The sequence below is a fragment of the Parasteatoda tepidariorum genome, chromosome 6, assembly GCF_982258835.1.
Source record: "Parasteatoda tepidariorum strain Cologne lab strain chromosome 6, Ptep-v5.0, whole genome shotgun sequence".
NCBI lineage: Eukaryota > Metazoa > Arthropoda > Arachnida > Araneae > Theridiidae > Parasteatoda > Parasteatoda tepidariorum.
In genome coordinates this window covers 60,319,599-60,347,075 of record NC_141760.1, presented here as the reverse complement: position 1 = coordinate 60,347,075, position 27,477 = coordinate 60,319,599, and the positions used below count along the sequence as shown (strand labels likewise).

The window sequence follows — 27,477 nt, the reverse complement described above, 5'->3', positions numbered from 1 at the left end:
GGTTGTGGTCTATTTCAAGTCTTTAAAAAAAATTTGACTCAAACCTGGGAAGATTAACTGCCTTTCAAAATTCTTTTTTAGTGTAATTTACTTAAAATTTTGAGAGCCATGGTACATTATATACTCCAGAAAATGAATTGTACACTGATACAAACTGCTACCATAAAAAGAAGAAATGAGGCAAGATAATTGGGGCATTTTTCTGGGTCCTAAAACCAGTAATTACTAAAAAAATTAATTAAAAAAATTTCTTTTTACCTCTCATTACTCCCAGGATCAATCTGAGAATTGCCAACATTCTTAAATAACTGTACCAGTTCCTTTTGCCTATGTTGCAAATGCTTTGTAAAAGTAAGGAGCTGAAAGTTAAAGATAGAAATTTTAAAGCTGAAAGAACAATATAGAAGAAAGTAAAAAATAAAGTAAGGTAATAAAAAACAAAGTAAAAATAAACATTTCATTAAGAATAGTGTTTTCAATATAAAAGTAAGCACAAAGAAATATTGGAAACTCATTCAAGTGAATTTCTGTTTGAAAGTCACCGTTAGTTTAATATTTATTTTTATTTTATCAAAGTGTATTAACTTTAATTTGTAATGATCAATAAATTTTGAATGCATCATTTGCATAGAAATTCTTGTTTTGACATTCTTGATTTGACAATGCATAAATTGCCAAATATAGCAACACTAAAGAACAAATAGTACTAAGAAGGAACCAGGAAGTATTAAGAAGAAAAAATAACTCCCTCTTTTAAAAATACCATACATAAAAGTCAGTATAGGTAATGAAATATTGTAATATAATCACCTCTTTGAAGTAGTTCTTTATTTCAGCATTTTCTTTTTGAAGGCTGAAAAAATATTTGAAAATAATTAATACAAATAAACTAAGTAACAGAAAAAAGGAAAAAAATCTAACAAAACTAACTTTTGATAACTACTGCAGCAAAAAAATAGATTTAAATTCGGAAAAATATACCACATTTAGCAAATAAAAAATACAGCACATTATTAAAAGTTATACAATTTAGCTGCAACAAATGTAGAAAATAAAGTACTGCAACATAGGCGAAATTCTCATTTTTTTATTTACTTATTTATTCATTATTAAAATTTAGTTATTTTTTTCTGAAGTTAATTTAGCAAAATTGAGTGCAATTTTTCTAGTATTTTTAATAAATATGATCAAGCTAAACAGCAAATTTTAGTATATCTAAGCTATGAAGTTTAAAATATAATTTCATACAGCTTAATCAATCATCCAATTTTAGAATAAAATCAAAAGTGAGAATCTTCTTGGAATTTTTTTTTATTTTCATTTTCAACATAAAAAGTTGTTGCAATTGCAATGTTAGGCCGTTTGATACTTTTTGATTGCCAAGCACAATTATCAAAAACCTTTTATTTATTTACTTTTTTTTTTTTTTTTTGGCAACGTAAGTCACCAAAACAAGATAGCCATCACCCAAAACAAAAACATTCATCAATGTATATTTTCTTTTGCAAGGGACACAAGGTTTTCCCTGTTTGCAGTAAATAAACATCTGAAGATGTTTCCACAGACCATATTTTGGACTGCTTGCAACTCATCCATAATGACTTAAAAAGATATCCTTTAATGATTCTGGACTTTTTACTAGTCTCAAGAGACATTTCTAGCTGTCACTAAACATGGAGAATATAAAATAACATTCATCAACATAATATATATATATATATATATATATATATATATATATATATATATATATATATATATATATATATATATATATATATATATATATATATATATATATATACAATAATTAAATGATAAGTGAATTTTGGTAATTTTATTTTAGCACAAATTTTAAATACTTGGTTACTTTTTGCTTGTGCTTGGCTAACCTAAATGTCCTGATAACTTTATAAAATATTGTATTTACATGAGACAAGTAGGGTATCAGTTATTCAACAGCATCCAAAAATTGCCTAATGTTTCAAGTGCAGTAACAAAAAAAAATGTTTTTTTACCTTTTAATTTTGCTTTAAAAATTTATTTTTTTTATTTGAAATATTTATTTTTATGCTAAATAGACTATTAAGACTAGCAAAAATAAAAACCCATTGGATCAAAACTTAATTGACTTAAACTTTCTATAATAGATATTTTTTTTCTGAATTCTTAACAGATATTTTTGTCTGAAGATAGCTTATAAAATGAACACTGAGTAAAAGAGTAATAACTAGTAGGGTGGCACTCACAACTACAGTAACTTTGAAAATTAATACATTTGAAAACACTGCACAAAATTGGGTTAAATTACGATATGCAATTATCTTGACAAAATGACAGATCTATTTCTAGAATAAAAAATATTATTCTTTAAAAGTGTAAAAACATACAAGTTATGTACTTTTTTATTTCCTTATTTATTAACAAGTGAAAAAATAGGCATGGACAAAATAAGATACAATTATTTATTTTTCTTTTTGTCAGTTACAAGTTTTTGAGTTCTTAGCTCTTCCCTAAAATAAATCCAGAATAATCCTTTAAATGAAAGATCTTTTGGTTAATCTTATAGCACTTGTAATTAAAAAAACAAAACATTTCTTTTATGAACAATGGTTTATCTGTCACTAAAATTACAATGAAGTATTGAATAGACTTACTGCTGAATGTCAATATTTTGACGTATATTTAAGGAGGCTAAGTTAAAAGAAGACTCCATTGCAGTCAGAAAATCGGCACACTCAATTCTACAGTGTTTCACTGCTAAATCTAAAGGTTTCAATCCACATTCATTTTTAGTCTTCAGGCCACCAACTTGCAGTATCAATGACTACAAAGTAAAACATATTGTATTTTAAAAAATTCAAGAATCAAAAAGATAAATAATTAAAAATTATAAATTAAAGATATTTACATTACTTAATGAAATAAAATAAAAGATTTAGAGATTGAATTCAGTAACTGAAAGTCTTAATGTGAAAGTGAGATTAGAAGGTAGAAGAAATTAAATAAAAAACTTTAGTTGGTATAATTAGTAAATTAGGTATGATGTGTAAATGATTGGTTTTTGCTAACAATTGAATTTTAAAAAATCATTTAACATCAAACCTAAGTTACATACACTAGCGTGTAAAAGTCTAAGTCAAACTCAATATTAAAGATTGTTGAATCAAAATGTAGTACAAATAATGTGTAATTCTTTTTTTAAATTTGCTTAATATATTTATCAACAAGAAAGCAAAGTCAGTGCTTTGAAAATCACTTTAAATCAAATGTAATTTTCATATCAGTCAGGTATTAAATAAAATGTTTTTCATGTTTAGCGGTTTTCGTACAAAGTATTGGATGAATTTCATGGTTTGTAACAATATTTAGTTACAAACCAAGTACAATAATAGAGGTTTTTCATATTTATTGCATAGTACTTTAAATATAAAATCATGAATGATAAATTTTAATTTTATATGTATACTATTAACTTAATATTGACTTTTTATTTATTTATTTATTTTAATAATTTATTCTTATATTACTTGAAATATGAAAAAAAGAAAGAAATTTTCAACCGGGGGGTAAGATTTAAATTTTATAGTGGTCTGAATCACATATTAGCGATCGAACCACCATTTATTCTTATTAGTTGGGTGTCACTTTGAGAACGCATTATAGCGATTGTATTGACAAAGTGCATAGAAAAGTGCTCAAATGTTACAGTGAGAATAATAATTTGATTACTAAGGACAAAAACTCTCTCATCTAAAATTTAAAATCATTTGTGAAGCCACAAACAACTTGTCATGTTAAATGTAAGTATCATACTCTTGAATGAAAATGGATTGACAGCAACTTAACACTGTTTTGCAATGGTTGAATCTTAATACAAATTCTGGACAGTTAAAGTGCAAGACATAATTTGAAAGATAAAAATTGACAAAATTTCTACATTGAAATTCAGTTTTAAAATAATGTAACAAATATGTTACTTTTACAATAACAAATTAATAAAACTCTATATAGTTCCTTATGTTGGTCCAATGTAAACACAATAAAAATGTATTTAAAACCATGAATTTACTAAAAAAAAATAATAAATTCCCAACGTTTAAAATATTTATCAAGTGTTAATCCAAATTATGCAAAAGAAAATAAGGTTTTGGGAAATAAAATACTGAAAAAGAAAATTACTAAAAATGTGTTTTCAAAAACTAAAATGATAATGAAAAATGATTTCATGATAAATTTACACATAAAACTAGTTAATTTAGAAATTACTACTTAAGTCATTCCAATCAAAATTTACAATTAGTGTTATTATTAAATAACAAATACTATATTTTAATTCATGAAGTAAAGACAAGTATTTTAAAATCATGAATTATTAGGTTTCTGGTAAGGGCTGAAATTATAAGAAACAACAACATAAATTTTTTAATTAAATGAAGTATTAAAAATTCTTATCTTTTTTACTTCAAAACTTAACCATAAACCATACCACCAATTTAACACTACTACAAATTCTCAAAGCACAGTTTTTACCTTAGCACAATTTATGTGTCCATATTTTGAAGCTAAATGTAAAGCTGTATTTCCTTCCGAGTCAACAATGCTAGCATCAAGATCTTGTGAAGTCATATAATTGAGAAGCCACTCAACAATAGCATACTAAAAAAAAAATTTGCTCCATTAAGTATAAAGTATTGCAGTAAATCCAAACTTATTAATGTAATAAAACTATAATTTAATTCTAAACATCCCTGCTCCATTAAGTATTAAGTATTGCAGTAAATCAAAACTAATTAATATAACAAAACTATAATTTAATTCTAAAAATGCAGGTATGAAATATTTTCAAAAGATACATTCAATGATACCAAACTTGACAACGCCAAACCTCACCACACCCCTTTGAGAGAGGCTGACAACTTCAAAATCTTAAATAGAAGTCCATTTTTTTATCACAGCTTTACATTTTCCAGAAAAAAGTATCCTAATTTGAAAAAAAAGTTTAAGTATTTTTAGTTCAAAGGTGACTCTGTGTAATTACAAAATGAATATAAGTATGAAAATTATTTAAAATAGAACCTAGAAAAAATACATGTCAGCTTGGAAAAAAATAAAAAGGAGACTTGTTTAATATCTTAATGACACGAAACTCAACCCTCTCCCCAAACAAGGCACCAACTCCAGGAGTTATCCCAGCTCCATGGGCCAAGTTTTGTCACTGAATGCATATTTCATAATGAATAATTCATACCAGTATTTTCAGATTTTCAATCTGATTTGTTTATACAGAAGAGAGCCGATTATCCGAACTGCTCAGGACCGAACATGGTTCAGATAATGAGAAGTTCGGATAATAGGAAAGCTGTTTAAAATCTAGTGTACATGATTATTATTTATGCACTAACTTCCCTTTGCACCTTTTGAAGGCTTAGGACTGGTAGTACTATCTAAAATAGCTTTGGAGTGCTTAAAAGTTTTTTTTTCTTCAATTTTTAAATATTTTTAATTAACTTTTTTTCATTTTGAATTATTTTTATCATATTTCAGTTTTTTATAATTTTTTTTGTCAATTACTGATTTTACCACATGTTTCGTTATTTTCCATTGCAAAAGAAATCCAGCAAAGATTTCGTTTCAAAGAAGAAGCGTTTTTTCAGCAGCCATATATCCTTATTCTTTTTAAATAAATCAACTGAACTGGATCAACATCATTTTGAAGTTCTAGCCAATTCATTGCAATATCTAATGAATTGCATGCTTCTATATGAGAAGCTCCACTATCTTGAACTTGATCACTTACTTCTTCCTCTTCGTCTGTGGAGTTCCAATTTTCATTCAAAATTTCAGCAACAATTTCATCATTTTCATCCGAAAGATCTACTGGTTCAGAAACTTCAGTTTTTCTGTTACGAATTTTGATCCAAGATTTATTATTCCAAGCACTGTAATCACTAATCATTAAACATAAGTGACAACTACCCATTCCCCAATTATAAAACTTCAGCACTTATCTATTCATAAACTCCTTCTGCATTCCAACCATTGTAGACTATCAAAATGAAGCTCGCATTCTCGGAAGATAATTTTCAGTTGTATCACCATACATGTATGTATGGCTGCTATAAAAAAAACTGCTAAAAAGGTTGTAAATTAAATATGGTCTTCGGATGTAGGGGATATTATTTATTCTTCTTAATTTAGAAAAATTATCAAGAGGTTAAAAAGTATTCTAAACTTTAAAAAAAAAAAAAAAAAAAAAAAAAAAAAAAGAATTTAGACATTGTTTGGATAATTGGACATTCGGATAATAAGGGTTCAGATAATCGGCGCTTTACTGTACTTCAAGATATTTTTCTGTTTTCGTGTATTTTGGAAAACTTACACATCCATTGACTTTTAATGATACCTAAGATAATTTCCAATAAATATTTGTTATTTATTTATATTTCATTCAATAATATTTAAAAAATGTCTAAAAAAATAAACTTCAATATATTTTTAAATAATGTAATGATTTTGAACAACAAAAGGAGAATTTGAAAGAAATTGCAGCAATTGAGTTGAATTAAAATTTAGAAAATATGACTATGTACAGTAGGAAACCGATTATCCGGAACGATCGGGACCATCGCTATTCCGGATAACTGATTTTTCCGGTTTTCTGAATCGCTACAAAAAGTCGTTTTTTTTATAGTTAAACCCAACTTAAAAAAAAAAATATTTGGAAATAATCTTGAAAAAACGAAGTAATACACTAATAATTATTTACAAAATGATGCTAGGGTAAACATCTTTCAAAAAAGAAAGAAAAATCCTAAAATCTTACGAGGAAAAAAAAAATTTTTTTTAAAAAATAGCGGGAAAATTTATCGAATTTCGTTCCGGTTTTTTGGTTTTCCGGTTTTCTGATTTCCGGATAACGGGTTCTGTACTGTACTAAAACTTTCCTTTTTACCAGCTTAAAACTAAAAAGAATTTTTATTTCTCATAAACTATTTAATTCTGAGTCAGAACCATATAAAAGGAAATAAATTTCATGAAATTCTGGTTTATTAAAATAATTTAGCACTTTTCAAATAATTAAAAGCAACGCAAGTCATTAAAAACTTACTAACATTTATATATAATTATAAATAATAGAATTAATTTTATATATGCTTTACTTACCTGACCATATCTAGCAGCAATATGCAAAAGTGATCTGGAATTTGCTTGTGGCAACAACTGAGACTTGCTTGCAGTGTTGTGGATCAGCCATTGAACAGCCAATAGACTACCATGCTAAAAAATTAAAAATAAAAATAAATTATTATATTATATATATACCTAAAACCAGGGTTGGGTTTTTGACGTCAAAAAGTGGTTTTTGACATCAAAAAGTGGTTTTTGACATGACAAGAGTATAATACTGGTTTAAACCGTCAAAAATGTCAAAAACTGAAGTTTGCCAAGAAAATATATAAACTTCAAAACTACCAACAGTTGCCATGCATTATATTGAAATTTAATTATACTATAGGTAATCAGCAGGTTTTAAAATATTTTTTAATTAAAATTAAGGTAAAATAACAGATTTAAAATCTCAGAAATTTATATTCAAATGCATGTGCAGAAAAATTTTGCACAAAAATTGTTTAAATATTTATATTTAAAAATTTTTTTTTTCTTTTTGATACTTAAGAAAATTAAAAGTATATTACTATGCATTTTTGACATATAACTAATATTTATAAGGAACTTACAAGTTATGTTGTATAAATACGAACTTGATACAAGATACAAGTGTATAAAAAAAAATTTTTTAATGTTATACCGAGTATCTTTATTATCCAATATGTTAATTTGAATTTAAAAGTAGTTATATTTATGAATAATGATAAATATAATTCATATTGTTTATTATATTTATTTATAATTATTACACTTATCATTTTAAAACAATTTTTATCTCTTAATTTTTTTTTCTCCACTTGTATTAAGAATACAAATAATGCATATCTTGAAAGCAAGAAGTAATTATTCAACAGCTGAATATTTAGATATTCAACAAAACTATATCGTATTCAGCAAAATGAAATTCACAAGTATTTGGATAAACTAAATTTTCAGCATAGTAAAGGAATAGGCTGAATATACTGTAAATCGACACTAACTACTCTGTGTATTTAACAGAAAGCACTTAAATTTGTATTGTCTTATGTTAAAAAGATTATTAAGAAGATTTAAAAGAATATTAAAAAAAAATTTCTTTAAAAGAAGATGTCTAATGTACAAAACTGCTAATGTTTATCTTTAAAAATGTCAAATTTTTAGTATAATCTATACTATACACTAAATTTGGTTATAAATAAATTTCTTAATAATATCACTGCAGATTTTCAATAACACATGAAAATGAATACATAATATTACAAAAGATGTGAGTTTTCAAAAGTACAAGATTTTGGTTACTATTCAAAATATAAGTGTTTCTTCAAAATTTTAAATTTACTTTTTCTAGAACATATTTAGAAACACTATCCTTTAAAAAATATATAAATTTTATGTATTAATTAAATTTCACATATGAATATAGGTTTTTGACATTTTCGACATTTTTGACAGTGAGGTTTTTGACGTGACGGTTTAAACCATGGTTTAAACTGTCAAAAACTGTCACATGTCAAAAACCTGCCAACCCTGCCTAAAACACTCAAATAAACAATCATATAAACACAAGGTATAAAACATTTTAAGGTTTAATATGCACTAATACATATAAAAGATTGCATTTTTAGTTTGAATGATTTTATTTTATTTTATAACCATGTTGAACAGCCCACCGAATTTTCAGTTTACGACTACCAATATTCAAAATTCAAGGATAAGTATCCTCGTAATTTTGAACCCAAACCATAAGACAAGGAAACTCCTGTTTCAAGTATTGGGAGAAATTTGTCTTCATGGAGGACTTTTTGATGAATCTTCATGGAGAAATTTGTCTTCATGGAGGACTTTTTGATGAATCTAACCCGCATTTGCATTACATGAAAAGGAAAACCACGAAAACCTTTCACGGTTAGCCTGGCGGTAAGGGGACTCTAACCCATGATCCGTCTACCACAGAAGACATTTTACGTCAACACTGTGGTTGGGGCGAGCCCGGTGTGGAATTCGAATAACTCAGCTATTGATGGGATTCAAACTTGGTTCACCTTATTGGAAAGCAAGCGATCTATCCCCCCAGCCACCACAGCTCTAGTTTGAATGATTTTATTTTAATTCATAACAGCCGACCCAATTTGGGTTTACGACTACTTATGTTCACTTCCGTAGCCTTGTAATTTGAATCCAATCCAGATGACAAGGGAACTCCAGGATCAAGTGCCACCAATTTTACTTCTTTTAATAATTTTTGGCCATCCCACATTTAAAATTATGTTCCTCCACATTTAAAACATATTCCTGTGCAAAATATTTAGTCTGGTTAGATTAATTCAAAAAAATATTACAAAGCACTAAAAATGGAAAATGTCTTCCTAAACATCGACCCTTGTTTAGCAACCACTATTTTTTAAACAACGTAAAACTCAAGTGTATCTTATTACTTTACTTAAAATGCAAAATATATAGTCTCCGTTGATAATGTGCAGCTTGACTAAAATGTTTAATCAAAATGTGCTGTGCTTTTAAAGTTTAATCATCAAGAGATTTTATGACTAAAAGATATATAGAGACCTTGCATATATGAAGCTGCATTTGTATATTAAAAAGTGTCCAAAGGAAACTCTATTCTTAGAAATACAATAGCCTAAATTTCATTTCTTTTTCAAGCATACAAGAAATTTGAAAAATAATCAATTATAACACAAATAAAACCTACTTTAACTGCTAGAGCAACTGGAGAAAATCCGTTTTTGTTTTCATCTTTCAGAGCTTCAGCATGATGTTGATTATGAGTACATAGCCAGTTTAAACATTCAAAATTATTGTGTACAGCACAAATATGCCATAAATTATTTCCATGGTCATCTGATAAATTTCGAACCAATGCAGGATCAATGCCTTTCAAATTATTTTTCTAAAAAATCAATAAATTATTAAAGGAATGGAAATGGAAAACAAACAATTTAAAATATGTAATACATAAACAAGCAAACTATTTCAGATAAAAATAAGTTAAACAATTTCACTAAAATAATTTATTAAGACATTATAATATGACATGAAAATACTTGACTTAAAAGTTGTAGTGTATTTAATGAATTTCGTACAGATATTTGTATGGCTACTATAACTATAATGATAAGTTTTAAAAATTTAACAATGTGCAACTGGAAATGATTATAAAATTGCAACATTAAAAATAAATAAATAAAAACTTTTCAATACTATTGATACAATAAATAAATACTTCAGTTTCTTCTATTTATTTGTGCCAATATTTATATTCTTAGAATTGTACTTTCTCAATTTGATTATTGTGAAAATTCTAGATTTTTAAATTCAGGACTAGGTTTCTATTACTCTTTATAAGTTTTATCAAAACATAAAATTAAAGAAGTTTGAAATTATCTTATAAGTTTTAAAATATCAAAAATATAGTTGCTAAATTTGTTAACACATGTAATGCTACACGAAGTAGAGAAAAAAGTTGTTCTAATTTTCAACTCCCTCTTTCTCGTGCATAACAACCAACACTAAAACAAAATCCAAAACTTTACTAATTTCTTGAGTTTTTTTATTTAATGTACTTCATAATTTACTGATACAGCAATAAAAATTCGTTATCAAGTATCAATTTTGAGGACAAAAAAAAAAAGCATGAAGGTAGTAAAATTCCAACCAATTCCTGATTTTAAAAAAAATTTTTTCAGTAACCTATTTGATTATTTCAAATTTATCAGGAATCTGAAAGTACCTACAATGGGTATCAAATAAAAAATTTATCATTATATGGCATAAAAAAGCTACTTTAAGATAAATTCAGAATTTTTTTTTTTTCTTTTGTATAAGTTTTTTAAAGCAATTTTTGTTTTTGTTTTTTGATAAATTTAGTCTTTTAAAATAGAAATGCTTATTGATTTGCAGTTAAGGTAATGTACTATGAAGCACAATTCTTTTGCGATTTAAAAAGTTTTTTTAAAACAAATAAATAGAAAGAAGATAAGTGTGGGACTAATTTTGTGATTTGTTTATTTTGGACTCATTTCTTTGTGGTAATACACTCTATTCCATTTTAAATATATTTGAACTATAAAACAAATTTTTAAGCAGTAATATAGTTTCAAATATAGTATGATTTATTTTTAAAAATATTTCCATTATAATCATATTTATAAAATGTAAGTAATTGTAATGTTAACTTAAGTTCTTGAAATATATTTCAATAAAGTAAATTAAAAAAATTTGATTTAAAAAAAATTGGATTAAAAAAATCTAATTTAAAACAAATAAATCAGATGAATTTTTTTTTTTAATTTTTTAATCCAAATATGAATTCTGATCTATGGCATGCATAATTCGGAGTATACTGTGAAGTCTTTTTTAACACAAGGCATAAAAATTGTTTGATGTACAATTATTTTCAAGTCTCTAGTTTTTCATAGTTATTATTTTAACTACACTTACTGAATTGTTACCTTGAAAACTGTGTTCAGCACTTTTCGATTTTACTCTACTTACTTAACTATGTAATTGTAATTAAACTATTCATTTAATTACAATTTTATCAATCAGAAAATAAGAGAGGAATTAAAAGAGACTGCAAGTGCTATTTTTTTCTGTAAATAGTTAGTTTATACATCGTAAGCAAAATAAAGTTGTAAGTGCTATGATAATTGGTCAGTTTATAATAGTTATCACTAATTGCAATTTCTTTACCAGAATTGGTCTTACAAGTTTTGAATTGATTTCTTCATAAGATACTTCCTACTCACAATTCTTAATTTCAACCCTTTAATTTATCTGACTTACCATTTTATCAATGTCACCTTTTCTGGCAGCAGAAAAAACTTCTTGAATCCATTCTGGGGTAGATGATTTTGTTTTGCTATTGTATAATGACATTGGTTTGGCATGACGTTTAAAAAAGGGATCAGCAACAGTTAATAAACTTTTTGATTTTGAAAGAGGATCAATATCAGTACTTTTGTGCCGCACATGAGTCCATTGCTGTGGAGTATCTTTAACTTCACTATCTGAAAAACAAAGGCGGAAAGCATCTTCAGCCTCAAATTTTTCAGGAACATTCCTTCGGATTTGATTCTCTTCATGAGGAACATTATTTACAACAGCCTTCCTTAAATACTTTAAAGTTCTTTTTAAAGAATTACAAGAGAAATTATTATCATCAAGGTTTTGAGTGAGTAAACTATTAAAGGAGTCACTTTGATATCTAGCTTGATTTACTAGAGGCTTCCTAACAGTGCTAACATTCTTCGCTGATGAAAATGCAGAGGGCTTTACAATAGGAGCATATGAAGATCTAACACCATAGTTTTGTTTGGCTGCAACTGGACGAGCGTGTCTAGCTTTAGGTTTGTGAAGATAATGATCTAAAACAGCTGATTCACTAACAGCAGATGAAAATCCTCCTTCATCTTCTCTATCAGTAGCTCCAGAAGCTAGTTCACTAAGTGTGTCGATTATTGAAACAGTTTTTACTTTGCCAGTGCTACGTACCGGACGTCTTTTAGAAAGATTAATGGGAATATCATAATAATTTAAAAGACACAGTTCATTGTCATCTAATATAAATTCTTCCGGAAGTTTGCTACTTTGTGGACAATTTTTTGGAACACTTTCTGGAGCAGATGATTTCTTTTTATCATAGGGTAAAGTTCCACAGTTAAATGGCTTAGATATGCCAATGTTCCTTTGATGACGATCCTAAAAAACAAAATGAGTATTTAGACAATAAAAGGAGTTATTCATATAGAGTAATAATTTATTAAAAATGCCAGGAAGATCATAAAGTTAATGTTTCAAGAAATGTTAATAATATTCTATGAAATTTTAATTAGTTAAAAGAAAAACAACAAGTAATTAGAAATTAAGAGCAAGGTTTCCACAAAAATATTTACTTACATAACTAATTTATTTATTCATTACTTTAATGATTCTGAGCCCAACTCAAAATTCCTGAAAATTACTTGAATTAAATCATTATAATGATCAATGATTTAAATCATTGATATTTTCATATGAATTTCTAAATAAATTATATGCAGCATAATTTAAATTAATAATTATGTATAAGTTTACTGTTATTTCGAATCGCATTACTTACTCTAGTTCTATTATTTTTAAATAAAATGTACCAGAATTTTTATACATAAATGAAATCGATGATTTCTTGAAACTTCTGGACCTTGGATTTTAGGATAGCGGAAAATCCGGAAATCCAGATTTTTTCCAGAGCACAATCATCCCTGCGTATTATTCAATTGGTATACAAAAAAAAGTCATAATCAGCATTAATATAAAAATTGATACTTCTAATAAGCTAACTTTATGCTAAAGTTTTATATAAGTCATATGCATGTAATATGCACTACTTACAGGAAAATTATTTTGAGGCCATAAGCATTGACATCTAACTAGACCATTTTTCAAACAACAATCAGAAGGGGGGAAATTTCCACAACTCAGATTGCTGCGATTCTTTTTCCAATTATCATATTTGTGTACTCCTCTTTCACCTTCAAAATAAAAATAACAAAGAAAAGAACTTAGAAACGTTTTTATGACATCAAAATAACTTATAGAAATACAAGTTTTGAATATTTTCACTAATTAACCACCTAAAGCAATTAACATTCATATAAGGGCAGTAAAAGAGGCTTCCGCCATTTCAGAGTCTACTGATTTAACAAAGAGGTTATAATTACAGCAGTACGAATAATTTACCTGGTTAAGAAGCTGTTTAAGCAGTTAAAGGCTGTTAAGGCTTTTTTTTCTTACTTCTTAAATCCAATTTCTTAATCTAAATCAAACCATTAATCCAATTTCTTAATCTTCGTAAATCCAAACCATTAGTATTTATATATTTTGAGGCAATGTGAATAAGTGAATCTCAATTCAGGGTACAACAGGGATCCCCAAAATTTTTCCTAGTTTCGTCACCCTTTAGATATACCATTGTAACATAAACTAATTTTAAATTATCAAATTTTATACTTGATACTTATAAGGCGAGCTTAAATTTCACCCTTTGAAAAATCCCCGAGGCAGAATTACGGCGACATTGTCGCAGAACATTAGAGTTTTTGCAGAAAGATTTTTTGTTAGGGAAGGGAAAATTTTTGGTTTTCCCCAAAATTTTTCCTCAATTCTGCATAATTTCTTGAAAAAAGTTTTTTTTCTGCAAAATTTTTTTTAAAGATGTCTTGCTTGAGCATCAGAGAGGAAAGAAATAATCATGATTTTTCTATGCTTATTTGAGATTTTTTAAAAAAAAAATCTAATGACTGGCTTCTGCTAGAAATTCAAAATAATAATCGAAAATAAAAAATTCAGAAATCGCCAGGGTTTAAAAGATCGTTCTCTCTAGAAATGATGTTCTTTCTTTCATTTTTTTCCCTTTAAAGAACTTCATATTTTACATACACTTATTTGAGAATCTCTTTTATAAAGAGTCCTATTCACGTGATTCAAGATCTTTATTTTGGCAGTTGCTGCCAAATTATGATTTTAAGATTTTTAATTTGTGTACTGATTCACAAAATTCTAATTAGAGCATTTTTCCGCCTACAAAATGTGAGAAAATCGCATATAATACAAGAATTATCAAAATATTACTTTTACAATAAAAAAAATTTATGCATTTTTATTCTATGCTTTCTTCTGTAAATACAACGTTTCTGTAACTTTAAATTAGTAATTGCTATAATTTAAAGTATCTTAAATCAAAATATTAGTACTAGGGAAGTTTGTCGCAAAAAGGCCGAAAAAATTATGCCACAGAATGAAAAATTTATACTTTCAAAGTAAATAATAAAAAAAAATTGTATTTGGCAAGCCAAGCGAAAAGTCGCCAAACAAAAAATGTAGACTTCTGACAACTTTTTTATTTTATTATTGTATTCATTTTCTTTAAACACTAAGCAAAATTAACATTCACAAAAAATTATTTAAAATTAAAAAAAAAAAGAATTAGAAAATTGTTGAATTTCCTTGAGCCTGGCAAGCTGAAAAGTACCAAAAATTTATTTTCACTTTGGACTGGTGTGAAGAAACTGATGATTTTCAATTCTTTATCAATGAGAAAATGTATTTCTGAAAAATATTGCACATGCTTTTTATGCACTATAGAATTGCTTAGTTCACCACTACAACTGTCAAGTTAAACAGTTGAATGAAATTGAACCAGTCAGGTGAAAAAGCATGACTGAACTAAAACTCTAACATATGAATTAAAAAAAGGGTTGGCCCCTTTTTGTAATTTAATATGAATACCTTGCTTCAAGGGAGATTATTTCATAATGAGACACTACATTAATTTTCATATGAAAATACATGCAATGCTAATTTGTTCATTTAAAAATAAGGCTTAGCTAAGGGTAGAATAAAATAATTATCATTGAACACTGAATAGTATTATGTTACTTGTAGTAAGTGAAGCAGTTTAAAAAAATGAGCAAATAACATTATGAAGTTTAAGCAGAATTTTAATTCATTGCTAACAAGCACATATCACTAAAATAAGAAATTTTTACACAAGATTCTAGTTATGATTTATTTCTTACTAGCCGCCTAAGGCGGCCAGCTGTCCGCCACGCTGAAAGTTTTCACAAATAAAGTTTTTTAAAACGTAGCAGGAAATCTGAAGATTAGTGGACAATTAAAGTGTTCCTGTCCTGCAATTTTGTCTTCATATCCAGTTCTGCTGCAGATGTGTTATAGCTCTTGAGGATGTTTGAAATTATATAGCTACAACGCTTAAGAAAAAAAAAACTAAAATGCTAAATACATGAAAAGAACACGAAAACGAATAAATGTTTTATGGTATCAATTTCTATTTCTATATAATTTTTTATGGTATCAAATTCTATTTCTATATCTGTTACGTCAAGCACTCAGGTATTATAATTTGATCTAGTTGTGCTTGTATAATTTTGATCTAGTTGCGCTTTCTACGTCATTTTGTTAACATCGTTTGGTTTGTTATTTAACATCGTTTGGTTTGTTATTTCTAAGTTAACTTTCAAAAAATTGGCTGGCATCAGCATTTTTATTCTTTAAGTTGCTTATTTTTTCTTTTGGAATTCGTTCCTTTTTAGCAAAATGTTTTTCAACCTAATCGAATTCTTTGCCGACTGTTCTCTGTATATATAAAGAAAATAAAGTAAATATTTTTAAAGTGTTGTGAAAAGAATTTTTAGTTGTACAAAGTACTACAATATCGCTACAAAAATTATCGTCTTCGCTTAAGAAAAAAAATAGAGCGTGGAAAGAAGAAGAAAAACTTATTATAACAATTATGAACAGCGACAAATATATCAAAGCGAAGCGTTCTATTTACGTATCGAATATGTTGCCACATTTTTAATACAAAAGTTAAACTTTTCTCCACTTTAATAAATGTAAACTAATGCGAACTTTACAATTAAATTATTAATTCCTTCGTATATCATTGGTTTAAGTTGTCGAAAATTAATATTTCAATTGTAAGGTTCGCATTAGCATACATTTATAAGAGTGGGGAAAAGTATATGCATTTTTTAATAGTTTTTTGAATATGGCTCTTTGAAGACGAAAAGCATAGACTTACAAAATGACTGATAACTAAATAACTAATCCAAATTTTTAAAAAAGAAAAAAAATACTTCTTCATTATGTCAAAACACAATTATGTGCCGAGTTTCGTGCCTGGGCGAGGCTTCTGGGGCGATATATTGTGATTACAGACACACACACACACACACACACACACACACAGCCGCTTTTATTATTATGTATAAGATGTATAGATAAAAAAAATAATACCAGTAAGTTGCAACAGATTTTGTAATGAAAATTAAAATCATGATTGTAGTAATTGTTTCATCAGTCACATTTTAAGTGAAAATTTTCATAACATCAATAATTTTAATAGAAAATTTCTTTCATTTTTTACCTTCATTAACTTTTAAGTCAGCATAATGTATATAGAATCGAATAAAATTTATTTATGAAAAAATATTGCTCAGAAAAAAATCTAACACAAAACAAAAGAGAAATAATAATAAAAATGAAAGAATTAATAAATTACATAAAAAATATTTTTGATTCCCATTTTGCTTTTTAAAATGAAGGGAAAATAAAATAAATTTTTAAAAATTTAATGAATTAGTGGGTAAGCCGAAAAACTAAATTAAGATTAAAGCATTCTAAATTTTTATAATTTAAAATTCTTCGCCAGAAAATGAACTCACATGTTTAAAAGATGTTTTAAAAATTAAAATGTAAAATTAAAATAAAACAGACATCGGAAAAGAGAAGTTTCAAGTCTCCAAAATGAAAAATCAATCAAAGCTTTTAATTACAACTAATTAAACACCTGCACCAACCAAATATGCTAATTCTGCTTCCCCCGTCCGTTTACGACATTGGCCGCCAGAAAATTCTGAGCAACTGTACCGTTTTTAAATCCTAAAATGAATGCCAACCAAAAGAGCTATTAACTTTTTTTTAAAAGAAATATTCATTAATTTTTATCTTTTTGTTAGCAAACCAACCGTGAAACCAATCAAGGTTGGTTTGCTGATCTACCAAAAATAAACCCCCAAGCTACATTATCGACGGTTTGGCGAACACTAGTCTATATCTTTAACGTATTATACGCACCGCAGACGTGTAAGCGTAGTTAGTATTAAACCAACACCTCCTAGATGAAAGGCCTCAGCACTGATCAATTTAGTAGTCCAATATAAGGAACATAAACTGAGCAGTGGATGTAAAATAAGAAAGATGTTGATACGTTTGGCCAACTAAGGCATCAAATTTCTTATTTATGGTAACCCGTGCTGAGGCCTTTTCTTTTCTCGGAAGAAGATTAAACACGTAAGCGAAATTATTCAAAACTCAACAATTCTACTGGAGAACTTTTTTAAGCTATTGCATGAACTGACTGATTTAAAAATCATGTTTTTAATTACACATGATCTAGTGTCCTTAGCTAGATCAAATCCAGAAGACCTTTCGTCCACAGAAAGTCAACCTATTCGCGATATGATTGGAAAATTGTAAAAACTTGTGTGACAATTGAAATGATAAGACTTAAGTTAAAATTGTGTCGATACAAAAGCTGACATTAATGTTCGACGGCAGGATTTATAGTTCTCGTCATCCTCTCGCAAAATGATGGCGAAAAACAGATATCTTAATAATAAGGACTTGCTTAAGAGATGGCTGGAATCGATAAATAATATCTTGATATTTTAACGAAAATTTTAAATCAGTAATTGATAGTTAACTAAATAAAATGTAAAAATCGTTTAGTTTTCAAATCTCATGCACAACCACTGTTAGAAAATAATTGTATATGGAGTAATTATATCAAAGCAGGCTGGCCAAAGAGACCACTCAAAGTTATGGTTGAGCTTCTACCAACAAATCAATTCTTTTCAATCAAAATTCAGATTGGCTATTGAAATCATACTAATTATCATATTTTGTTTATTATTTATTTTAATATCACAGGACAAGGCACGACATTTCAATTCTTAAGTAACTAGCCTGACAAAACTTTCTGTTCGCCACTATTTGTAAGAACAATATGAATAATTTTCAAAATGTTAACAGATGTAGTAAGAAGAACTTTTTGGTGACCAAGACCATAACAATTGAACCATAACCTAAAACCATTGACTGAAACATATTTTCTTAAGTAATAATAATAATAACTTAAAATAGGGTTGTTATAAGTTTCAATGATTTTACTATTATCCACATATCATTAAAATTTATTAAAATAAGAAAAATATCACAATTAAAATATCAGAAATGTTCCCCATGTTTCTATACCGCTGTCTTTGTTTTTCGGCAATTAATACCACCTGTCAATTGAAATCCTTCGTGACAAATTTTTTAATTCTGTTACACTAGAATCAATTTCTGTCACTCTAAGTCTGGCAGTCTAATTCCTACTTACTTGCCAGCCTTAAATATTAGGTTGCCGAGTAGAAATTTCTAGACCCTGTCATAGACCGATAAAATAAGTAAGGACTATTAAAGTTAACAAATTAGTATTGTAAATGTTTTCTTTCTACACACTTCATTTTAAACTGGTTGCGTTAGTTTAAAATGAAAAATATAAAGCGGCTACTTTACCAATATGGTCATTCCGAAATAGCCAATCCGAACAGTCGTCCGAAATAGCTGGTCACTTTCACCTAACACGTATACAGATAAACAAATAAATCACATCTTTTAAAAGTTATTTTTAATCATCACAAGCTATAAATTAAGAAAAGTTTTCAAGTTAATCAGTATATTTTAAGTAATCCTAAAGATTGAATATTTGCGGATTGAATTTAACACTCTGCCTTTAATTGCTGTTCAATTATGTAATAAATCTGCATATCAGGGTAACCATGACGATCTTTTAAAAAATGCATTACAACCCATAATCTTAATCACCCAGTATATTTAAAGCCAATTTAAAGACAAATTAAACAGAAATAACACGAATTATTACTTAACTATAATCAATAATTTCACTACATGATCAGCACAATACATTCAGAGAAGTAGGTTTTCCTCCATTCTTACAGAACAAACATTTATCTTAATGAAAATCAAAACGTTACATTTTTTGCAAAACAATGAAATAAGATTCAAAAATTGTTTAAGCTTGTGTAGTATTTGAAAAATTAATTTCTGACTACCAATTTTAATACGGTTACTAAAATTTGGACAGTTTACCGATTGAAACACTTATTTAAATGATTTAATTTAACCAACAAATAACCAGAACTATGATTTTTAAAAGCTTTTCATAATTTCGTAGTCGGAATTGAAATCCTAAGAAATTCTAAAAATTTCGTAGTAAGTGAAACTCCTTTGAATGTTTTCATTAACTTTATTTCCCACATAGAATTCTTTCATCACCGAAATTGAAATATAAGTAATGACATGAGTTTTAAGAGAAATTTTCAAAAATAATTTCACAAAGGCGACAATTATATTGCTATATGTTGTCTGAAAAATATACAATTCTAAGCAAACCTAGACTTCTTTTCCCCTTGTAATCAATATTTTTCGATATGAAGTTAATAGATTAAAAGAAAACCATAAGCTTCATGCCCTCAGAAAAAATGGCACAAAAACGTGCATAGAACTTACTTGACTGATAAAACATATTTATCAGAGATGAACATTTTCAACGGCTCTTAGAAAGAATTATGTTCTATTCCACCGAAAGAGTAAGATTTTATAACATACAATTGAAAGGTGGCAACACTCGAGAAGTAGTAAATGCAACACTCAAAACACACCATTAAGAATACACGAAGTCTCCGATCACTTCTAGGAATATGTATAGCTGAACTTTCACCCGCAGAATGTACGATATGGTCTGGGTCTCAAACAAAGGAATGCGAAGGGCACGTGGGCAGCAATTAGAATACGTTCGGCCTGTTCAACATTATTATTTAGGTATTTTAGAGGCAAGGAGAACTAGTGAATCTGCTTTCAGCCTTGTTACGTCTAAATTTATCTATAAAATAGGAAACTTTTATCAAATGCCATATGTTATTAAGAATCATTCATGTTTCATAAATTGCGAAACATAAAAGACATGCACGATGTCGGCAAGTTAAAAGAGATTGCTGATAAATGATGTTCATAGGCTCTTAACAACAATAGCAAACATATAAAAATTTGCGAAAAAGGTTATTTAAATGTTATAAAAAAAATTTAGCAATTTAAAGACAATATTACCTAACGCCATACATTTAATACTTAAATGAATTTAAATGCAAAGAACGTGCAATAAGGAAGGAAAGTCACTCTTTAGACAAAATCAAATTCCATGATATTTCTAGAATAACATTTCTAATTATATTACTGATGTTTGCAATCTGTATAAGTTAGAGTGATCTTAATTGTAGTTTTAAGAAAAATAAGCACATATTAATTACAAATTGACCTAAATGAAGAAAAATATTCAATTAAATATATTGCTGGTAAAACACAAAAATTTCATAATATTAAAAAAGAAACAAAATTACAAATTCAAATTTCCTTTTAATAAATTCGGTATTAATTTTATTGAAAATTCGAAAGATATGAATTGATTATAAAAAATAATTATCTTAATGTTCTGAAAATTCTAATGAACATTGAAACACACTAGGAGTTAAATTGTTTTTAATTATAATTGCACACACTCCCAAAACTTTTTAGAATAAACTGAATTTTCCTGAGAACAAAGAAAGTTCCTTTTTACAAACAGAGTGGCCACCCTGAACGCACACTTTCAAAAAAATCAGTTCAATGGTGAGCCACAATAACGTTGCACATGGGCAATTCATATGGCATTTGATATAAAGTTAAAAATGGTTTAATTGACACTATAACATGATTCAACTTGGCACCATATTATGGTAATACCATTGAAAATTTGAACGATGCCATGATTTCACCATGGAGTGCAAAAACATGTGCTGCTGTTTTTTAATTTAAAATTTTAAAAAAAAAGCACTCAATTTGAGCATTAGACACGAACTTTAATAAATTATTTAAAGGAAAAAATAAATTGCAAAATCATAAAGCCTGCATGAAAAAAAGTGCGCGCTATCCTTCTCTTAATAACTTTCAATCTAATGTTCCGATTACAAAAATCTATCTCAGTATCACCTAATACATAAACCATACCAGATATACGATTTTGTGATCAAAACTAGTCGCACTACGATGAAAACTAGTAACAAAATCACTTTGTTTTTAAGTAAACCATTCTATCCCTCCAACAAATGTAGGCATGAACAATATAAGAAAGGTAGCAAAATCATAGTCAGGAATTTTTGCTGAGTTGTAACGTGTTTAATTATTTTTTTAACGTAAACATATATTTGCATTTTCTTAAACTGCGTGAGAGAATACATAAATTAATTAAAGCCTCTTCAGAATATTACAGGTATCTGAAATTTATCCAGCAAAGCGATTTATCGACGTCCGAAAGGGAACGATCATTGGCTTTGGAACCAAGGGCACTATTTCCATAAAGGCTAATTTTGGAAATCGTTTGAGAAACGCCGGGGCAAAAGTATACCGAGAATGACATTATTAAAGTGGCATTATTCAAAATCAAGTGTGATGCACCACGAGTCCTAGAAGACCGAGGTGAACGACGACAGCGGAGATGCATTCGAGCAAATAGACGTGCAACCGTTGAGCTACCAACTGTGTCTCCTTAATGATGGTTCAGCAAACGTTGCTGGTAGGCATCCGCAGCAGACACTTGGTTAATGCACAGATGCTGAATGTTGATCATCGGTGACAATTGTTGGAATTTGACTTCCAAAACTATATGCTTCATTGGACAAATGGACGTTGGCCTATACGAAGTGAAATGTCTTAATTGCCGGGAGGATCTAAGCTGGAATAGGTAGCATTATGGTCTGGGGAATGTTTTCATGACATTTTCTGAGTGCACTCATCATTGTGAAATGCACGATGGATCGACACATGCACGTATCTGTCCTTACGAACCATGTCTACCCCTACACGCGAATTGTTTTTCTTCAGGATGATGCAGGACAATGTGACGTGTAAAACTACTCGCAGTGTAACTACTTGCAGTGTACGTGCGTGGTTCGAAGAGCACCAAAAATCATTTATCGTACTTACCTGGCCACCAGATTCCTCGAATTTAAATCCAATCGAGAATCTGTGGGACTACTTAGATCGGGGTATTTGCGCAAGTTAGCTTTATCATGGCACTTTTTTGTTTTTCGATCGTATTCTCCGTATGATAAAATAATTTTGTTTAATAAAACACGTGCGATTCTGATTTTATATATATATATATATATATATATATATATATATATATATATTACTGCATATAAAAAACGACGAGATGTTTTCTGACAATTCGAGAACATTTGTAGAGATATATAAAATTTGGAAAACATTTTCAGCCCACAATGAGTTTGAAAGTTATTGAGGACAGAAATTCGAGAACTGTTCTCCAGATTTAAGAACGGCTGGTCAACTTGCATTTAACTAATGACAATTATTTAGGTAACCGTGGAGCTTCGGTTGATAACAGAAGGCGCTTCAGTTTGTTCCGATATTAAGGGTAGCAACTGCTCTTTCATAATTAAGAGAGATTTCGCATTAAGTTTATCTTATGTTAACCACAACGATAACAATATTTTCTACCACTTAGCGATACTGTAATTTGCTGCGAAATTCTTACCAGGGCCGGATTTAAGCTTGGCGGGGCCCTAAGCTACTGAAAATGATGGGGCCCTTTTAAGTTCAATTCTATTTCTGTACACCTAAAGTAAACTGTCGTATTTTTTATTGCTGAATATTAACATTATATTATTAAAAATTTGATAATATTGCTTGATTGTTAAATATATTGAATGTGATGGGACTATAATGTAAAGCCTTCCTATTATTGCACATATTTTTTGAACGAGGAAAAAAACAGAAACTCTTTTTAAGAACATCATAAGCACAGAGTAAAGATTTGGCATGTTAGAGGAACCATTATATGTTTAACAGAGTTTTTTTTCTTGAAATTCTGAATATATGTTATTTGAAATTTTAAATGATATATTTTTTTTGCGAATTTTTTTTTTCTAAATTTTTTTTTTTTTTTTTTTTTTTTTTTTTTAGCGCTACATTTCGCTTTGCTGCTCTATGACTTAGAAACATGAAATTATGAAGGTGTGTCAAAAATGAGCAAGGTGTTAGAAAGAACATAAGAAAATACAATTTGATTATTAGTTTTATTTTTTTTATAACCGCCGTTGAACAACCAACTTAATTTTGAGTTTACGACTACAAATGTTTAACTCCGTATAATATTGAATAATCACCTTATAATTTTGAACTCAATCCAGAAGACAAGAGAATTGGATCAGTACCCAGAGGTATTGATTTTTTGTGAGAAGAAGAGACTTTGTGACCACGGCAGATTTAACATGCACCAGTCACCGTTTAATACATGGGTATTCTTCGGCCGGCTGGATTCGAAATCCCATTCTCACACACGAGTTCAACGCCCTACCAACCAGGCTAGCCCGGCCAAATTATTAGTTTATTTTATAATAGTCATTGAACAGCCAACCCAATTTCGAGTTTACGACTACTAATGTTCAACTTATTAGACTTCTAATTTTTAACTCAATTCAGAACACAAGGGAACTCCAGGATCAAGTATTGGAAGAAATTTTTGTCTTGGAGGGGGACGTTATGATAGAACTGACCAGCATTTAAGTTACATGATGAGGAAAACCACAAAAGCTTTCCACTGTCAGTCTGACAACAAGGGGACTCTAACCTATGATCCGTCTACCACTGAGGATATTTTACTTCGGCACAGCGGCTGGTGTAAGCCGGGTGTAGAATTCGTATCGACCAGTCAACACTGGGATTCGAACTCAGTGCCCTTGAGTCCATCTTCACTGGGTAATAAGTCTTCAGGAGGTACCAATTTTATTGATTTGCCAAATTTTAGTCATCTTCAAAATGTAAATAGAAATTCAATCGTAATTTTTGTAGAATAAAAAGATGGAAATAAACCGTTTTTCCTCTTAATCTGCAATGATTAATCAGAAGCAACCATGAGAGTTAGTGTGCAAAATGAACAGGGGGTGTAGCTTTCTAGTTTTTTAAATACTTGCTAAATTATTAGTTTTTAACATGCATACTTTAAAAAAAATAAGAAATACATTTTTCAGCATTAAGAAATAATAATTAAAAACTGTCATCAGCTGGAATAGAACCCGCGATCTCACAGTTTTGTGTTAGATTTCATAATCATCAGCCCCAAATATACACACCTGCCTTGCGGATATTTATTTATTATTATTATTTTTTTTAAATTTAATAAATGAAGTTATTTGGATACTTGACATTCTTGAACTGCTTACTTTAAATGCTTGACATTCGTTATTACAGAATGAAAAGCTTTGAAAGACAAATATTAGTTAATGTTTAATAATATTTAATTAAAGAAAAAACATAACCCGTATTGAAATCTAACGAATTGTCCCTGATAAATTTTGTGGCAGTGAAAAAAATTGAAGCCTGATACATGTCCGGATTTTTGAAACACTTTCTAGTTTTACTATTTAATCAAATTGGTTTCGATGTCTTTCATCCCGCCTGTCTCATTAGTGATTCAGCATATTTCGATATCATTTTTGATTCGTTCTTACCTGATATTAATTTGTTTGCGACAATTAATTTGTATAACTTTTTTACTACATTTTTGCGAGGAAATTAAAATTATAATATCGACGGCATTAACTGAAGTTAAATTGGCTTTTTTTGTATGCCTCTTTTACTTACATCATCCACACAACCACACGCGACCTACTGTTTTTTAGAAACAGATATTAAATAGTCTCTTGATCAAATGATGGGACAAAATTTACCTTGTTTATTTTTAAATAATTTATTAATGCTGAAATTGTTTAAAAGATATGTTCCTTTTCATTGACAACACAGTTTTATATTTTATCTAGTCATTTATTTATATTTTTTAAACTTATTTTTTATTTGTTTTTATTTTATTAAATTAAATGCACCAGATTTAAAATAAAAACAAATCTGCCAAAATTTAATAAATAGTTTCAATTTACAATTTTAAGAAGTTATTTGTACTTTGCTTTAAAAATTTGAAATTCTTATAAATTAAAAAATTTAGATGCCATATTAACTTTAAACACATAATAACAACAAAAATCAGGGAGTTAAAAATAGAAACAAGTATGATCAATAAACAATAAAATCATAAGCTATCTAAATAAATGAATTTTGTGTACGAAGTATCATATTTTACAAATTAAACATAATTCATATTTCGGGGATACATGGAAAATTTGGTCAGACAGGAGGTTCGAACAATATTTTTTACATATATATTTAAACATTTGTTTAGCTGATGATCACTTGATTTCAATGCTCTATCAAGCAATATCACATGTTGCTTCTGTCTATTAGCAGTAAGTAAAATTAAAGTAAAACCACATCTGTTATCTCAATTTCATCCAAAATAAACCAAATCAGGAATTTTGGCGGGTAGGCCTGTCAAAGAGGGAATTGAATAGTGGCCCACCATTTAAATAAATAAAGAAAGGAGTTCACGGATTCATGTACGATTAATTTGGAAAATAACAAATTAAAATCAATTACAATAATTAAGTAAATTAAACAATTAAGCTAGTTAAAACATTTAGGATAATTAAAAGGAAAAAAAGCTTTTGTAATAAATTGGAAAAAATATATTTTTGCAAAAAAGAAAAGTTAAAATTAAACGAGAAGCTCTTTAACGACAATGAGACACAACAGAAATCCCGAAACAGAGTGACCCTAAACAAGATTCTCCCACAGCCCTAGAAATTTTTTGCCCAGAAATCAGACAAAAGGGTGTTTCTGTGGACAAATGAGCCCACAGCAATTTAAAGAAGCTGAAAACATTTCCCACAGTGTAAATTGAGGTGGCTATTTGACTACTCCATGGAGTACCGCTTTTTAGGATTCATGGACTACTCCCATCACTGGTAGCTACGAAAGCTACAGGATTGTTTCATCAGTCAAAAGGCCTTTTTATTGCTCTTTTGGTTAAAAAAGTGAAGAGTAACAATTATTTTATGTTTGTAAACACTTCTATTAGATTTTAAAAAGCGTTCGCCAATGTAAAGAAAAAAATATTATTTTAGGCTTCAGAGGGCTCCAGCTCCGAATAAAACTTTAAAAAAAGAAGGAAAAAGTTAGTTCTGGGGGCCCTTGACATCTCGGGGCCCCAAGCTATAGCTTATTTAGCTTATACGTAAATCCGGCCCTGATTCTTACGCATCTAATGTGAAGCTCAAATAACGTAAACGTAGGAGTTAGAGGCAACCGTAACTTAAGCATGACGCTTTGAAAATCTCCTAAACCTATATTCAAAAAGCTTACATAAAAATTGAAATTGTTTGAGTTATATGGTGTATGCCAATTTCTGAACTCGTTCAAGAAATTGGACCATGGTATGCAAAAGACTGGCTTTACACAGCGAAATATTTAAGGATAAAAAAATTACTAAATAAATAACGCAAGTAATTTTTTAACTGTAACGTATAATGACACTCCACACAAAGGGGAAAAAAGTCTTACTTTTGCGGAACAAAATGATATATGTGGATTAGATACATTCCAGAGATAATGCCCGACGAATACAACGGCAAATTTTGAGGCCTACAGATAAAACACGATATCGGCGGAAAATGTGAAAAATGCAAGTAGAAAACGCAATGCCATTATCAGATAATGAGGAGGATAATAAGA

At 28.5% G+C, this 27,477-nt stretch overlaps 1 protein-coding gene across 2 annotated transcripts in view; it reads right to left on the bottom strand.

Annotated features, from left to right (window-relative positions):
* Positions 1–27,477, bottom strand: part of LOC107440564 (uncharacterized) — a 69,911-nt gene that overhangs the window by 8,647 nt on the left and 33,787 nt on the right. Inside the window, exons 4-11 of one of the 2 annotated variants that reach the window (XM_043050413.3) lie at positions 13,543–13,682; positions 11,956–12,870; positions 9,863–10,060; positions 7,168–7,281; positions 4,534–4,659; positions 2,658–2,827; positions 811–853; positions 259–359 (exon numbers count right to left, since the gene is read on the bottom strand). In XM_043050413.3, coding sequence (XP_042906347.2) covers positions 259–359; positions 811–853; positions 2,658–2,827; positions 4,534–4,659; positions 7,168–7,281; positions 9,863–10,060; positions 11,956–12,870; positions 13,543–13,682 — 1,807 coding nt within the window. The remainder of the gene's footprint in view (positions 1–258; positions 360–810; positions 854–2,657; positions 2,828–4,533; positions 4,660–7,167; positions 7,282–9,862; positions 10,061–11,955; positions 12,871–13,542; positions 13,683–27,477) is intronic. The other variant, XM_043050415.3, reaches the window with a different exon arrangement.